At 34.9% G+C, this 16679-nt stretch overlaps 3 protein-coding genes and 1 long non-coding RNA gene across 13 annotated transcripts in view; 1 reads left to right on the top strand and 3 right to left on the bottom strand.

The window, feature by feature from the left end:
- Nucleotides 1-12379, bottom strand: part of LOC120327821 (dedicator of cytokinesis protein 9-like) — a 183424-nt gene extending 171045 nt beyond the window's left edge. For 9 of the 10 annotated variants that reach the window (XM_078114619.1, XM_078114626.1, XM_078114622.1 and 6 more), the window contains exons 1-2: nt 12173-12379; nt 11228-11319 (exon numbers count right to left, since the gene is read on the bottom strand). In XM_078114619.1, coding sequence (XP_077970745.1) covers nt 11228-11319; nt 12173-12203 — 123 coding nt within the window. In that variant the 5' untranslated portion in view covers nt 12204-12379. Of the gene's footprint in view, nt 1-728; nt 840-11227; nt 11320-12172 lie in introns of those variants that run through there. The other variant, XM_078114625.1, reaches the window with a different exon arrangement.
- LOC144425181 (uncharacterized) overlaps nt 1-16679 on the top strand; it is a 108441-nt gene that overhangs the window by 58230 nt on the left and 33532 nt on the right. The gene's annotated exons all lie outside the window — the stretch shown is intronic.
- LOC120327986 (uncharacterized) lies at nt 12382-14701 on the bottom strand. The gene has a single exon (XM_039394359.2). The coding sequence runs from the start codon at nt 14630-14632 to the stop codon at nt 14159-14161; it is 474 nt and encodes a 157-aa protein (XP_039250293.1). The 5' UTR covers nt 14633-14701; the 3' UTR covers nt 12382-14158.
- Nucleotides 14740-16471, bottom strand: LOC120327985 (NADH dehydrogenase [ubiquinone] 1 alpha subcomplex assembly factor 4-like). The gene has a single exon (XM_039394358.2). It carries the CDS (start codon nt 16411-16413, stop codon nt 15772-15774), a length of 642 nt encoding a protein of 213 aa, XP_039250292.1. The 5' UTR covers nt 16414-16471; the 3' UTR covers nt 14740-15771.

Below are 16679 nucleotides of genomic sequence, written 5' to 3'. Positions count from 1 at the left end.
CTGACCTGAATTACGATCGCCAGCATTCATGCAGAAATGAGTAGAACTCAACTTTTAAGCAAAGCACTAGGCCAGGGGATCCTAAACTTTTGGTGTTAAGGAGTCGTAATAAGGTTGACTATTATTTGATGAAAATGGAAAACCATCTTTTAGAATTTATTCTGCTTCTTTGGACAGTTTAAAAATTCAGTATTTTAATATGCAAAAAAATAGCTTGCGCAGCCCTGGGGCTCGGTCCGGAGCACTTTAGGAACTTATGCTATAGGCCAGTGATCACCAAATTGTGGGTTGTGACCCCAAGTTGGGTCGCCTTGAATATTTCGGGGGTCGTCGAGTGTCCGACGTTGTATTCTTGTTTTATTTTTCATTATTCTATTGCGTGCATTCTACACTGAGCTGACTAGCACGTAGCACTAAATAGCAAGTTTGGGTATTCTGAATTACAGTGATATCTTTTATAATAAGGCTATTTTGTGACCGCAATAATTAAATTGTAACACGAAATCTAGAGCGTGTGATAAAATTTTTGGGAATGAGATTTTACTGTTATTAGTTTTTAGTGGTTTGAAATATTTTTTTCCTTCTCATACCTTGGGGTCAAGAGCTTATCATACGTCATAATTTTTGAAATGGGGTCGTGTCTCAAAAAGTTTGCCGACCATTGCTATAGGCAACCTCAGAAATACCAAGAAATTATAATTAAAAATTATTTCATTTATTATTCTTACCTTTTCTTCCCCAAAAACTTCCTTCTGTGAAGTTTCATTTGGTGGAATTAAAACTATTTCCATGGTTACATTACAATAACAACAACATTTTTTAATTAAATAGTAATTAGATTAGACTAAGTACATATACAAAAACAAGAGTTACAAATTCGTTAGCATATTATATTCATACAAAGCATAGGACATATATTTCCACTGTATGGATAGGTTAGCAATTCTCAGCAAGCATAAGGATTAAGGAATACACTTTTCAATGACGAAAGCATTAGATAAGAATAGATTCTAAACAGGAAAATTACTAAAAATACTAATACTAATATAAAACTCTATCTATATAAACTTGAATAGAGGACACAGTTGCCACATTGTATATTTGGGTACCACTAAGTTCTTGGTTTCAGCACTTTTTGCTACACTATTCCCTCTGGCTATTTGAAACTATTCATTTCCCCCTTGGTACGAGTACAAAGTTTGTTTCAGTCCACATTGCATTCTTTATTATTAACAATGGACTATTACGGTAGCTAGGTGATTTGTGCAACTTGAACTCTGGCTTCTGTACGATAAGAATAGTTCACTATGTGTGCATAAATATGTATTACAATAATTTTCAATCACTTAAATGATAAAGTTTTAAAATTAACATAAAAAAAAAGGATTAAACGATTGGCACCACTGCTTTAATAGACCATTGGCGTGTGATACATGCATCTCGCAAAGTAGCCTTTGCACGGTTAAAATAGTTTATGTGTGCATAAATAACTATTACAATAATACTATATAAGTGAAGAATGCTAGTAACATCATTTTAAATTACCTCCTCTGAAATAATTATTTCAATTCTTCTTTAGAGATAATATTTTTCCCCAGTTAGAAAACCCTGGCTCTTAGTAAACCAAACTCATCTTGAAAGGCCTAGTCTAAGTTACAATCGGCTACAAAATAAAGAACTATAACTATATACTCGTATTTAAATAAAGAGAGGATACCACACAGTATAAACAAACTACATCGCTTCAAAAAGCCCGTCCAGTCGTATCAATCTTACTTAATTCTGTAATTCAATATTTTCATAAAAGCCGGAACATCGTTAGATGTTTTGTTAGGAATGTTATGCAAATACCACAAGTTTTAAAACAATGATTCATAAGATTTTTTCCAATCATCCAATTTCCTAAGCGGATGTGTTGATAATGGTTAAGATAACTTGAATAAAACTCTTAAGCTCGTCTATTTTCCTTTCGTATGGTTGTAGTGAAAATATCGAGAGGGTTGAGATTTTTATAAGATGCTCTATACCAGGGCTACTCAACTGGCAGACCGCGGACCGAATCCGAGCATTTCGACCATTCAATATGGACCGCAGCATAAGCATCGTTTTATAGTTTGATGATTTTGATATGATTAACATACATGGCTATACAATTTGCTGTATTGGTACAGATGTGCGACATTTGTGTCCATATTTGTGAGCCAACCATTGCCCTTGTATTCAATTAATATTGCCATTTGTTTATTTAATGAAATATATTATCTAAAATGTAGGAACCCCATTAATTTTGAGGTTTTGTAAACGAACCTTAAGTGAAAATAGTTGAGTAGCCCTGCTCTTTACACCCCCACTCTGTCAGACCAGCTAGCTACTGATACATGAAGTGCTAATATTTTTGAAAGACTGAAAGCTTTGCTGCCTCATACAACCCTGGATGATGTTGGGCATGGGATCAGGACTCAAAATATTATTACCCTGCACATGATTAGGACCACTTCAACTGCTAGGCTATTGTCAACAATTTTTTTGTAATTTACCCTTTTTGTCAACCTTATCCAATGATTCATGAAATTTTTCATAATCATCCAATTTCCTGAGCGGATGTGTTTCTTATCGAAAAGATAACTTGAATAAAAGTTTTTGCAGCTCATTGCACTCTGAACAAGACTCTGTGTAAGCAGCAACTGATACGTGGCTAAAGTTTATATAATAATAATAAGCACAATCGGGTCATTATGAAATGATTTTCATCAACATTTTCGACAGAAGTTTGTATTCATAAAAACTATAGTCATAATTTCAGCAGACATTCTTAATGTGCCCGCCCCTGGTCCAAACTGAAGGCATAGGTACAAAATCTACATAATTATCTGTTGAGCACAACCCAATACAGAATATTTGATATTCCATATTTAAAACATCATGTTGGAGTGTATTTATAATAGTAAATTATTTGATTTAGCTAATTTGATTCTCCTTCGCACATTGATACTTAGAAAAAAAATACTCACATAGTATGTATACCAGGTTAGGGTTAGGCTATAATTTTATTCCAATTTTCCTTTTTTTAGTTTTATTACAAGTTCGGGGACTGTCTGTGTTAGCTAAGTAAATATACCCCCTGCCTTGTCGATAGGTTTTTATTTCCTTTACACAACTCGATGTAAAATAGGCGTAACCCTAAGCCTTATAACCATAATCTTCTGTCTTTACCACATTTTAAACCACCTTGTCTAATCTGTAAGTAATAGACGTACGTACAAAATTTGGCCGGTAGCACAACTATCAGATAATTATGCAGTTAACGGTTCAATAGCTCGCAGCTATTTTTAGAAATCTTAGACATGAAAGCCACTTAATATTACCTAATCTATAGAGCAAAAATGGCCAATCTTCCATTCGATCAAATCATGTATAAATAATGGTTTATTCCAGTTGCTAGATCGTGTAAAAAAAACAGTGAGGAAACACCAAACAAGTTAAAATGTGCACAAATCGTCAAAAACTTTGCTAGAACTGTAACAAACCACGAAAAACCTTATTAAAACGATTATAAACTGTCAAAAACCAACAAAACCCTTACTAAATCGTGCAAAAATCGTGAAAACCCAAGAAAAACACAACCGGTTAAGAAGTATTGCTTGGGTTTTTGAGAAGTATTACTTTTTATTTGATGTAGCTTTACTGATATTGTTTAGTTAAAATTAATAGGAATAAAGCTGAACTAAACACAAAGCAATATTTCACAAACTCATCCCGAAAGCAACAAAATCCCCTCAATGTGTCACTGGTTGGGAAGTCTTGCACTAAGATATAGCAACAAGGAAGAATACACATTAGTCAGAAACATTCTACTTTGGGTGTCCAAAAAATGTTGCCTGATTTTATAATAATAACAATTGTAAGTTTGAACGACTAAACGACAAAATTCCCTCAATGTCACACTGGTTGAGAAGTCCTACACTAACATATAGCAACAAGGAAGAATCATTAGTCAGAAACGTTCTACTGAACAATACAGGGTGTCCAAAAATGTTGCCTGATTTGATAGTAATAACAATAACAAACAAGTTTAAATGAATTTTATTGTATGATAAATAAGAACTACAAGCACAATATAAATTATTAATAAACAAAGCCATAGAAATTTTTAATAGTTATTACCATAAAATTGAGTAAAATTATTGGACACCCTATATACTGTATTTGACTATCTGCACCCAGCACAGCTCAATAACTTTGCTAAATTAGTACAGTCCCTCCACATCCACATTTTCATCAAATTCAATATATGCGGCCAATCTTGAACCGAATACAGTAACAAACAATTTTCTAAGTGCCAGGTATGAACACATATAATAACATTGATCAATTCTTTACCTTTACCTAAGTTCTGCGAATACACATTTACATCTGTCCAATCTTGGGCCAAACATAATAAACAGATAATATTCTATGAACCAAGGATGGTCAAACAAAATAATGATCAATGCCTAAATGACATGATCCTGTTTCCTGTCTTATAATAAACATAAAGAAACATGCACACCATATACCAAGAGTTTCGATGAGTGTGAAAATTATTGGACACGAAGTGGACCCGTGGATCATTTTGTTATTATGTTGATGTTGTCTGTATTTTTTATCTTGTTGTTATAAATCGCTTTCCTCATTCACTAATGCAAAGGTGTGCAACCTGCATCCCGCAAGAAAAAATTGTGCAGCCCGTGCAGAAGTGCCAATTTTGAAAGGTGTGTGGACCACAAGGATAAATTGTACGGCCCACGGAGAAGTACCAATGGTTTGCGGCCCATAAAACAAGTTTTTACATAAGTTTAATAGGATATGTGAGAGTAATCCTAATCCCTGCCTATGACGTAACAATGCCCTGACAGCTGGCCTTTGCGAAATGAACAACGCATGTCATAAGAGGGTGACCGTACATTTGAACCCATGCGTATATCCACGGGTTCAATCTATATGCGGGTGCTAAAACCCATGGGTTAGGGTTAGTATGGGTTTAACTACCCGTGAAACAAAAAAAATTCCATAGGTGCAATAGCATACAGGTGCAATTGTCATGGGTTCAAATGTACGTGGGTTCAAATGTACGTGGGTTCAAATGTAATGGAACCTCATAAGAGCAATACCCAAAACTTTTGTGCTTGCAACCACTAGAAAGCCTTGAAGAAGGTGCGGCCAGCGGTTTCCCCCTGTCACTCGTTGTGTATTTGTTGTATTTTTCACTAGAAGGCTAATACTTTTTTTTATTTTGAAAATTTTCTATGTCTTTTGTCTGGATCCTCTATTGTAAATTATTACTAAAATAAAGAATGAAATAAAAATAAAAATTTCCTCAAACTTAAAAAATTCATAGATACAGAATATAATTCTCTTATAGCTGTAAGTTTTAAATATAAATAATGCTACAGCATTCCGCAAATATATATTTCATTTTAGTTTTTGGATAGTCAGAAAAATTCCAACATTTTTTTTGAAAATAAAAACAATACAATCATTGAGTCACATATTACATCAGCTTTATAGAATGTATCGAATATTTCACAAAAATTCCACCGCTGAAAATTTTACCTTGTGTGTTCATAGATCATAATGATGTGTATAATGCAAAGATGCTGCAGCAATAACAAAGATGACTATTTGATTCAAAAGATTAGCTGCACACTAACAAGAATGTATTTCTCTAACATTTCTGACGAAGGTCTGACAATTATCTTAAAACTGTGGATTTTAAATATATATATTGCTACAGAAATCAGCAGAAATTTCAATACAATTCATTTAAATACTTTTTGAATTTTTAGATCGCTCAGAAAGCATTACATCAACCATTTTATACAATGTACGTAAAATTCCGACCATGGAAATTCCACAGATAAAAACAAACAAGTCTAAAAATATGACATCACACAAAACACGATCAACAAAAGAGCCTATCAATGGAAATTTAGGTTGAATTTTTTTTATTATTCCCCGGAGGAAATTTTCAATGAATAAGGCTTTCTGAAAAAAGAATTTTTGAATAGAATTTTTATGGGCAATATCCATAACGAGAATATCGGTCAGAGACGAAGACTTATCGATAGAAAGTTAGGGGATCCCCCAAAACAGCGCTCTTAATCCATAGTGACACCTTGTGTCCCATCACTAATTAATTATTAACTCGCTAATTATACGACATAATTTGGCCAAATCAATAGGCTACTGGTCCGAGATATGATGAATGCACATGCAAAATTTGGAGCAGATTCAACCTCGCTTTCGTGAGATATCGCGTGCATCTAACAGACAGACAAACAGACAGACAAATACCTATCAACATACTTACCGATTAAAATCGATAAGTAATAACTAGAGCGTGGTGGTTGAAGCATTAGATTTAACAGTGGTTCTTAGCCTTTTATGGCTCCTCCAGAGGCTTTTAGTACTCATGGCCCCGTTTATCATTCTAGTGATATTTATTAAATTATAGTGTTATTACTTATCGATTTTAATCGGTAAGTATGTTGATAGGTATTTTTCTGTCTGTCTGTATGTCTGTTAGATGCACGCGATATCTCACGAAAGCGAGATTGAATCTGCTCCAGATTTTGCATGTGCATTCATCTTATCTAGGACCAGAAGCCTATTGATTTTGGCCGAATTATGTCGTATAATTAGCGAGTTATTAATTAATTAGTAATGGGACACAAGTTGTCACTATGGAGTAGGAGCGCTATTTTGGGGGATCCCCTAACTTTCGATCGATAAGTCTTCGTCTCTGACCGATATTCTAGTTTTTTGTTTGGTAAATTCCAAATCCCATTATGTTCAAACAATTCATAATCAACAAAAGGAAAAACTACCTGTAAAATAACCTTTTTAAGCAATGGAACTAGGAAGAACAGGGAGATTTATTGTGGAAGGAAAGGAGAAATATGTATTTTGTGCAGCCTTGTGGCCCCCTCTGACTGCTCTAAGGCCCTCTTGAGCGGTCAGGAACAACTGCACTAGGCCATGACCACACAAATATGAATATATATATACAAAACAAAAAACTTTTTTCAAATTTTGCGATTTTGGACAATTTTATTAAATACTTCTTTCATTTTAAAATCACCCAGAAAAAACACAGAATTTTTTTTAAAAATAAAGACTAAATGAACATTACATCACACATTACATCACCAGTCTAAAATAGCAATACACATTCCATACATACACTTCACATTTCTACTCGAGTACTAGAGTCCTTTTGTCTCGATATGACTCCAAATACAATGGTCAAATGGGGTCCTATAGTAATTTCAAGAGTACTTGAAACCAAATAAATATTTGAAATACAAGGTGACATTTCCATTACGTGTTCTAAATCTTTGGGCCATGGCCCATTTCTAGGCCGCAGAAACATTTCCAGGTGGCAACAAAACTTGCGTTATTGAAATTGAGTTATTAATAAATTATTACTTATCGATTTTAATCGGTAAGTATGTTATTAGGTATTTGTTAGTCTGTCTGTATGTATGTCTGTTAGATGCACGCGATATCTCACGAATGCGAGATTGAATCTGCTCCAGATGTTGCATGTGCATTCATCATATCTCAGACCTGAAGCCTATTGATTTTGGATGAATTATGTCGTATAATTAGCGAGTTATTAATTAATCAGTGATGGGACACAAGGTGTCACTATAGAGTAAGAGCACTGTTTTGGGGGATCCCCTAACTTCAGATCGATAAGTCTTCGGTCTCTGACCGATATTCTCGTTTAAACTTTGATTGTTGTATCAATGAATGATGATGCTGCTTTTAGGATCTGGGTGGATATTCTCATTTTAATTATTATTAAAGTGAAGTGCATATCTTTTCAAGAAGAATTTTTTTTCGTTCAGTTCTTACCTTGTATGAGAAACTTAATTCTGCAACAGATTTTTTTCGTGCAACAAAATTGGACCACAAAATAAAAAGGTTGAGAATCACTGAATTGCTAGACAGAATATCTTATAAATAGTGGTGGTAGTGATAATCCTAAGTCAGATTTAGCCTGCTATGACCATTTGAAAATATTCTATTCACAAGAAGTCACATAAGTTGGTAATCTGCGAAAAAATTGCTCCTCAGATTGCCCGACACTTTTATCTAGCGAAGTATTTCATTGTAAATATAGAAAACAAAAAGTATTGAATCTAAGTAGTATATCATAGAAGTGGATATAGTTGGTGCTGGGTTAAAACTATCCATGAATTACAATCTATACATACTTATATCCTTTCAAGCCAACCATCTAAAAACGGCCATGAAACGGTGAATTTGTTAAAATTCGCACATAAGCCCACCCTACAATTAGTAACATGTCATATCACAGATATCTCAGAGAATTAGTGCAATCAGAGTTATGAACATATAAGCCGATCCCTTACTCTTTCTTTTTTTCACTTTCAAACGATACGGATATACGACACATTTTCTTTGTAGTTTATAAAGTCAATATAGTAACACACCCCTGATTGAATCAGTAAATAGAAAACTATTATTCACTTAACCACATAAGAACTTAATTGCCAAAACTACGGTAAGGTTTGCTACTGAGTACATTTGGGTGAGGCCATCCTTATAGAAGTGAACTGGTCTACCAAACGCACAGGCAAGATTTTCAAAAGAAGGGCGTTTTAAAATCGGAAATTCTTCTGAAACAGTCATTGCGATTACATCACTTATTAAAACGGCCAACTTTTTCATGGTATAATGAATTCTATGTTGCACAAAATTCAATCCATGCCCAGTACCATCTTGACCTAGTAACTCTCAAGTCTCAAGTGCATCGATTTGCAACAAAATACAAGCACTACTTGGAAAAATAAATACTAAACCATTATCTACTTATACTTAACCCACTAACTTAATTGTCATCGCGAAGGTCTACTACAGACATCATTCGGTTGAGGTCAAGACTCGACACCTCAAAACCAAACAGTGCTAAGTCCACTTTTCCAAAAAATGACATTTTTCAATTGCTGATTTTCCTGGACTTAGCTCTACATTTTGGTCTATTTGCCTTATCTCTAGGTGCTCTAGATCTCAAGACAGCTATGGACATAACCCTGCTTTTTTTAGGGCATTTGAGAACTAAACAGAGCTGTGTCTACTATAGTGGACTTAGCTCTGGATAACTGCATTGTAAGTTGGGGCTAAGTCCGTTTTTTGGACATAGCTCCTCTCAAATAATATAATACAAAGCGCTAAGTCCATACCAGCCTCTATAATAACATAATAAAGGGGCCCTAAGTCCCATAAAATTGTTTCTGGTCCAGAAAATTGAGAGCCAAAAAGGGTTAAGTCCAAAAAAACGTCATGCGTCGAAGTGTGTCTGTTTATTAAAAGCAGTGAACTGGTCCACCAAGGGCGCAGTCAGGATTTTTGAAGAAGGAGGGAGGGGTTTCAAAATCGGTAATTATCATACAGCGCCTTATGAAACAGTTGCCACGATTATGTCATGCCCTAAAAAAGCCAACTTTTTGAGGGTTTAATAATTTTTTGTTGCACAAAATATTTAATGCATGACTGAGACCAATTTTATTGTGATCAAGGTTGCGTCGACTAACAACAAAACAAGAATATCGGTCAGAGACCGAAAGCTTATCGATTCAAAGTTAGGGATCCGCCAAAAAACAGCGCTCTCACTCCATAGTGATACCTTGTGTCCCATCACTAATTAATTAATAACTCGCTAATTATACGACATAATTCATCCAAAATCAATAGGCTTCTCGTCCGACATATGATGAATGCACATGCAAAATCTGGAGCAGATTCAATCTCGATTTCGTGAGATACCGCGTGCATCTAACAGACAGACAGACAAATACCTATCAACATACTTACCAATTAAAATCGATAAGTAATAAAAGCACTAGGACTATACTGTGAGATACCTAAACAAATATTGAACCATTATTTTCTTGATCAGCCACACTAGCGAACACATACCTTTTCTTTTGACAACACCTTTAAATCTAAAATCTGTACGTTTTAAACCTTACAGCAGGTTTGGTTCACTTTCCTGATTATGTGATCAGTTTTATTTTTTTTTTCTATCAACTTATTCTCTAAATTCAACTTATTTAATGCATGACTGAGCAGCAGAGCTCAAAATTATTACAATTTTTGATAAATAGTGTCATTGTTTGATTACAAATAAATTTTGCAGAAATATATATTAATGCAAAATAGCAAAAGATTTTTTTTATTTTAATAGGAAAATTAGATTTATTCAATGCATGACTAGGTAGCAGAGCTTAAAATTAACACAATTTTTATTAAATTGGGTCAATAAATAAATTTACACAAATCTTTTTGAATAAGAAAAATAATTTAGTAACTCAGTAGAATCAAGATTTTTAGATTTTTGCATATTTAACCTGGAATTTAATGAATGGCTGAATAGCAGAGCTTGAAATTAACACAAATCATTTTAAAGTTGCAACTAATTCACATTTATCAATATCTTGATTATCAATAAATTGTCTGCTTTCATGAAATTTTGGGAAAGTCCAGACTGACTAAGTGCGCAATAAATAAGATTATAATTGTCGCATTGATTAAAATTATCCCGTTATTAAGGAATAGCCCAATCGTTTTTATTTTGCGAATACACATTACGCAATTACATCCATGCTAAACAGAAAGGTCTAACTAAGGTAAATTGAATATTCAAAAGCTTTTAAAATTAGTTTCAAGCTGAGGAAAACTCAAGGCCAACTTATGTTACGTCAGCAAATCAGTTAAAAATGGTTTGATCTTACTAACAACAACATAAATACAGATTAAACATTCAATCGGCACTGTTTCCACTTACTGCTTGTGACCCATTTTGTCTTTGAGCGAACTCATAAAATATAAAACGAGATAGCGATCAGAGATCGCCGAGTTATCGATCTAGCGGCGTGTATCCTTCGCTCTGACTCAATAGCGACACCGTCCCATCACTGATTAATTAATAACTCACTAATTATACGACATAATTCATCTAAAATCAATAGGATTCTGGTTCTAGATATGATCAATGTACATGCAAAATTTGGAGCAGATTCAACCTCGCTTTCGTGAGATACCGTGTAACATATGAAAGTGTCTAACAGACAGACAAACAAACAGACAAATAACTATCAACATACTTATCGATCAAGATTGATAGGAAATGACTGAATAACATATAAATTTCACTCACCAGTTCTGAACCAACAGACGAATACATGCTTTCTCTGACAGCCTGTGTTGCGCTCTCTCTTCGTTTGGACGCCGTTCCTGGTCTGTTCAGGCCTAGATGAAAAAGAGAATTTATTTACCTCCACTTTGGCAGTAAATACACATGGTGACCCCAAAAAACAAAACCCATAAACTCTTAATTATTCCTACGAAAATGAGGAAAATTTATTTAACAATCGAATTTCTATTTGTGTATGATTGAACCCAAATGTTTCAGTAATCCAGGTGTTTTGCATAAAAGTTATGTTCTCTTTAGAATATGTTCCAAATGGTGACCGTACATTTGAACCCATGTACATTTGAACCCATGCGTATATCCACGGGTTCAATCTATATGCGGGTGCTAAAACCCATGGGTTAGGGTTAGTATGGGTTTAACTATCCGTGAAACAAAAAAAATTCCATAGGTGCAATAGCATACTGGTGCAATTGTCATGGGTTCAAATGTACGTGGGTTCAAATGTAATGGAACCGTTCCAAATGACCTGAGTTCAGTTATTTGGAGGGTGACCCTGTGGTATGGTTAGGGCTGGGATTCTTAAACTGGGACCTCAGTCCCTGAAAGGCTACAGAGCGGATCTCTTAAGGTCAATAGCACAGCCTTCACTAGGTACGATTCACGATAGCTTCAATTTGAAGTAAATTGACTGTGATTTGTCGAATTTTTTGATAGAGATGCGTTTATTCTTTGCTTGCGTTTATTGGCTTTTTATCATTGAAACATGGCAGATGAAATAAATGATAACAACATGTTGAACGCAGGGCAGAGGACCAGCATCGACAGCCTTTTCAAAGAGTTTGGAATTTTTGAGAACTACTGGGTTAGGTATGGCCGAAGCAAAATAACATACTATTACAAAAACATTCTAAAAAAATTAAAAAAAATTATTTTAACTACGGTAAATACCTTTGGCGAATTTCCTTGTCCCAGCAGACATGTCTCATATCTTGTATACGATCCAATGATAATTCCAAAATATGAGTTATCCAAATTGCTCCAGCTTATAAATAATAATCCAAAAAAAGTTTGACTATTCTTTCCAAAATTTACGCGACTCTTGTTTGTCTTCACATGCTCTTTATTTAATAACTTTATAAATTATTATGAAAAAAATGTTCTGCCCAAAAAGAATCGATTGCATTAATGATCATAGGAAGCAGAAACAAAAAAATGAAGTAAATGAAAACAGGTATAATGCAAGATTGCCTATAAGCCCTGTTGAGGTAAAGACATGTCTTAACTTGCGAAAACAGATACCTGGCTAACTAATCCCTTATCCACATGGACTGGTAACCGGACGTGAGGCCGTTGTTCGTCATATGATTAAGCCGTCTTATTCACTTTCCTCCCCCCCCCCCCCAAGACAGATAGGTAAATCCACATACTTTATGTATAGTTGGTTCATTGATTAACTCGAGACTTGAGGTAAATCAAGTCAGTGCAAAAATGAAGACAGATAGGAGGTAGTGAGCTCTACAAAAATGACTTTGCGAGGTTAACACAGTTCTAGGACAACGAGGTGACATAAGATGGTTTCAGTTATGCGTTGGATTTCCAGTCGGTTGGGAGATGTTTAACTAATAATATACAAATACATGTGTATTTACAGAACATTTGGGCATAAAGTAGTGACATATATCAGTATACCGATAACCTGCTAGCACTGATACAATACACTACAATTATTTGCTGTACAGAGATATCAACCTAACCTAAAACCATAAACCCTCCCAAATATGTAGTTCCAGAAATATATCTACCACCTGGCAGCACATAATATTACTACATTATGAACAAATTATTCTGTCAGTCACGGCTCATTGAATGGATTATTGCAGAGTCTGATTTAAACTGAATAAGGCATCACCTAGCTGAGCGATTACCAGCCTTGGAAGATTTTGCCTGTTTTGGGAGGAGAATTTACTTTGTATTTGCATGTAATAATACCAATATAGACTCATTTAGTAGTTTTGTAACACATATTTATATACTCATTACAATCTATTGAAAAGCCAGAGTTTGGGTTACATATAGCGACAATTTAGCTGATATTCAAGTACTGACCGAACATCGAGTAGAAACTGAATTCTTGTTTTCAAGTGAGGAGAATAAAGAGTTACAAAATAGACAGAGAGGAAAGGATGTTGGTAACACTGCTAAACATGCTTTGTTTCATACAGCCCTGCCTTGAGGATGAAAATACAAATTGCGTTTTTAATGTGACTGCAGCTCTATGCAGTTGGTTATGTTGGAGGAAAACCAGCTAAAATCACCCAAAATTCAATAAAGTATGAAATGATTTTGAACAGAGGTAAACTGAGAACAGCAGCCATTGTACAGAAAGAAATTGAAGCGGCATATTGTTAAACAATAATTATGTTACAAACAAAGAAGACTAAAAACTCAGGAGAATGTAAAAGCACTCATAGTAAAATTACCAAGACAAAGTTCAAAAAGTCTTCGTTGCAATAGTGCTAACACCAGTACGCATGGTATAAGGAATACACCAACCAGTCATAGCATGAATGATAGCAAGGTGCCATGTTAAGTAGATTTGTTAAGATAATGAAATAAGATAAAAAATTGATTCGATAGGATAAAAAGTTCAAGTGAATAAAAAGCACTGATTGTAAACTTCACCAGACAAATTACAAAAAAGTGTCCTGCAATAATGCTAGCACCAATACTGTTGATTGACGCTAATGCATCATACCAAGCAATAGGAAGACACTTGTTATCGCAGAAGTGTCGCCCTGCATGGATTTACAGATTCAAATAAATCATCGAAAAAGATGACTTGACTCCTCCTGATCTTGATCCATGTAACGTAAGTTCCACCAGCAATTCCATGAATCTTCTGTACCAGAGATCAATCACGCCCCCTAGTGGATCTTACACTTCACTGATTAATTTTTTTTCGTCATTTATATGGTCTTCATCATTTTCCCCTTCGTCAGACGATTCATCGCTAGACGAGTCAGAATCATATAAATTTGAATTCAGTAAATCAAGAATCGGTGCCGGAATATTTTTACCTTCCGTGTCACTAGTTGGCACCAGAGATAAGTCAATTTCAATAATTCTATCCTCATTATTTACATTTTCAATGTCATATTTGTCGGTGATTCCTTTGGAAAGGTCATTCTGAAGGTCAATGTTCGCTTTGCTAATTTGGGGCAAGAAGTCTTTGACTCTACTAAGAACTGAACTCTTAGGTAAATCCCTTATATCCGGTTTTCTCTTATTATCACATTTCACAGATGACTTGTCATGCTCGGTGAAGCATAAAATATCATTCTCCAGTTTTGACGGATTAAATTCCAAAAATTCATTATTAGTCTCCGTCTTTTCGTTTTGAGTTGCCATCGAAATTTTCCAATATTTCAATATTCCTTGATATTATAATTCAGTATAAAACCACGATCCCTCGAAAAATATTCTGTAAAGTTTTGAAAATTATATATTTACTAGAGCTATAAAAAATAGGTAAAACAAAATGTAAGTTTAGTACAGACCAACAGGGGAGGACACTTCCATAATTATTTTCCGAACGGGAGGGGGGTTGTTGGTGAGAACTGTGAAACAACATGTGAGAAATTGTAAGAAAACAGTTATCATAATCAGAAATCCTATTATTTATTTGTGCCCGGTGCAAGTTGCAACTGCCTTCAAAATAATGGTTATTTTATAAGTCAGAAACAACATGTGTTTAGATATAGACAAAATTATTGCGGGGGACGGTCGCCCCCCCAAGAAAATAAATTGAGTAAGGAAAATTATTCAAAGCTAGGTCACACACACACACACACACAAAAGTAAATGAGACTTATATCTGGAAAAATAAACAATTGAAAATCACATAAAATGATGCCTAATGCATTACATCACAGTACATGCCAGAAACACAAGTGAGTTATTTGTGAACTTAACTAGAATACTTATGTTTTCACACTGGGGTATCCGTATGCATGTAATGCAAGGAACTGTCAGTACGGCACACTATCCAAATTCCAAGAATTTCTTCTTATTTGGCTCAATAATAAAACAAACACTCCATTCGTCTCACAAATGAGGGGTGTCTGGCACCACGTCAGATGCTTCATATCGCGCCATGCCTGTCTCAATGATAATCTAAAGTAATCGAAGCCGTCACATGACACGTGACTTGCCGTTTTTTTCTAAAAACTCTCGAATGCCACAGGTAAGTTTTTTTCCTTGGTAAATCGGGTTATTTTTTCCCAGAGGAATTCAATGATGACGTTAATAGATTGCGCTTTTTTTGTAGTTTTTGCGCAACTCCATTATACTGTATTATTACCGTTATTGAGGGACAACAATGTCCAGACGTCTCCCAAAGGAGGGGTATCTGATCATCAGTAAAATGGGTTTGAAACGAGACAATGTCGCTCGATCTATATAGTACGTCGTACGAACTGTAGCAAGTGTGAAGATGCCTGTCTTTAAGTTACTAGTCTGGAGACTTGTTCTGATCAAGTTTCAAACATCTACATATACTTCCCATATGCCCCTGATTCCAATTTCTTCGAGGGATCTTCTTCTAATATCAAATCGGACGGACGAACTAAATCAAAATTATCTAAAATATCTTTCATGTCAGATTCCCGAATTCTAATTTTTTCTGCCAATTCCGCTGGACCCCAGCCAATAGGATCAATTTTATGATTATGCATTGCTTCAAGAATTTTTTGAATTTTTGCGCGGCCGCGTGGTACATCGCTATCCAAATTTCCAGTTTTAAGAGTCTTAGATTGTGGTAATTTACGTTCCTTGCTGTTAACAACTTTATACGGTTCCTGTTTAGGGTCCTCAGATGTCAAATAAACGTCTTTTATCATATTGAGATACGATTTATCTTCTTCTTGAGAGCTCCTCGCTTCGGACAACTTTTGCGCTCTTATATCGTCCGGTATTTCAATTTTTGATAAATTCATCGGTGCTCGTTTTGGGTTTTCAAGTTCCTTTTCCATGTATTTATCCATTTTCTGTTCAGCATTGTATTGTTGGCTTTGGTTTTTGATCTTACGCATCCCATGTAATTGCACGGCATCGACTCCTTCTTTCACAACCTTATTTACTTTTTGAAACTGCGTAGCGGCCTGTGTTATTTTTGTGTTTGAACCACCCATGACTCAAACTTTGGAGGTACGATGTAACACAGTAAAAACCTATTAACAAACATAAAATTATAATATTAATAAACGAAATAGTACAGTGGTTTCCAACCTTTTAGGGCTCGTGACCCCCGTTCCGAAGGCTATTAGGACTTATGTACGTACCCCTGTTTATCATTCCAGTGGTATTTATAGTGTTATTTCAATCAGTGTATTTCAGATCCCATTATGTTAAAAATTCATGATCAACAAAGTGAAAACACCCTGTGAAATAACATTAC

The sequence above is a fragment of the Styela clava genome, chromosome 7, assembly GCF_964204865.1.
Source record: "Styela clava chromosome 7, kaStyClav1.hap1.2, whole genome shotgun sequence".
NCBI classification, from domain to species: Eukaryota; Metazoa; Chordata; class Ascidiacea; order Stolidobranchia; family Styelidae; genus Styela; species Styela clava.
This window is presented reverse-complemented; position numbering and strand designations above follow the sequence as displayed.

Bases quoted from the DNA above. Each gene is read 5' to 3' on its own strand.
- LOC120327986 (XM_039394359.2), bottom strand. From the start codon at position 14,632: ATGGCAACTCAAAACGAAAAGACGGAGACTAATAATGAATTTTTGGAA.
- LOC120327985 (XM_039394358.2), bottom strand. From the start codon at position 16,413: ATGGGTGGTTCAAACACAAAAATAACACAGGCCGCTACGCAGTTTCAA.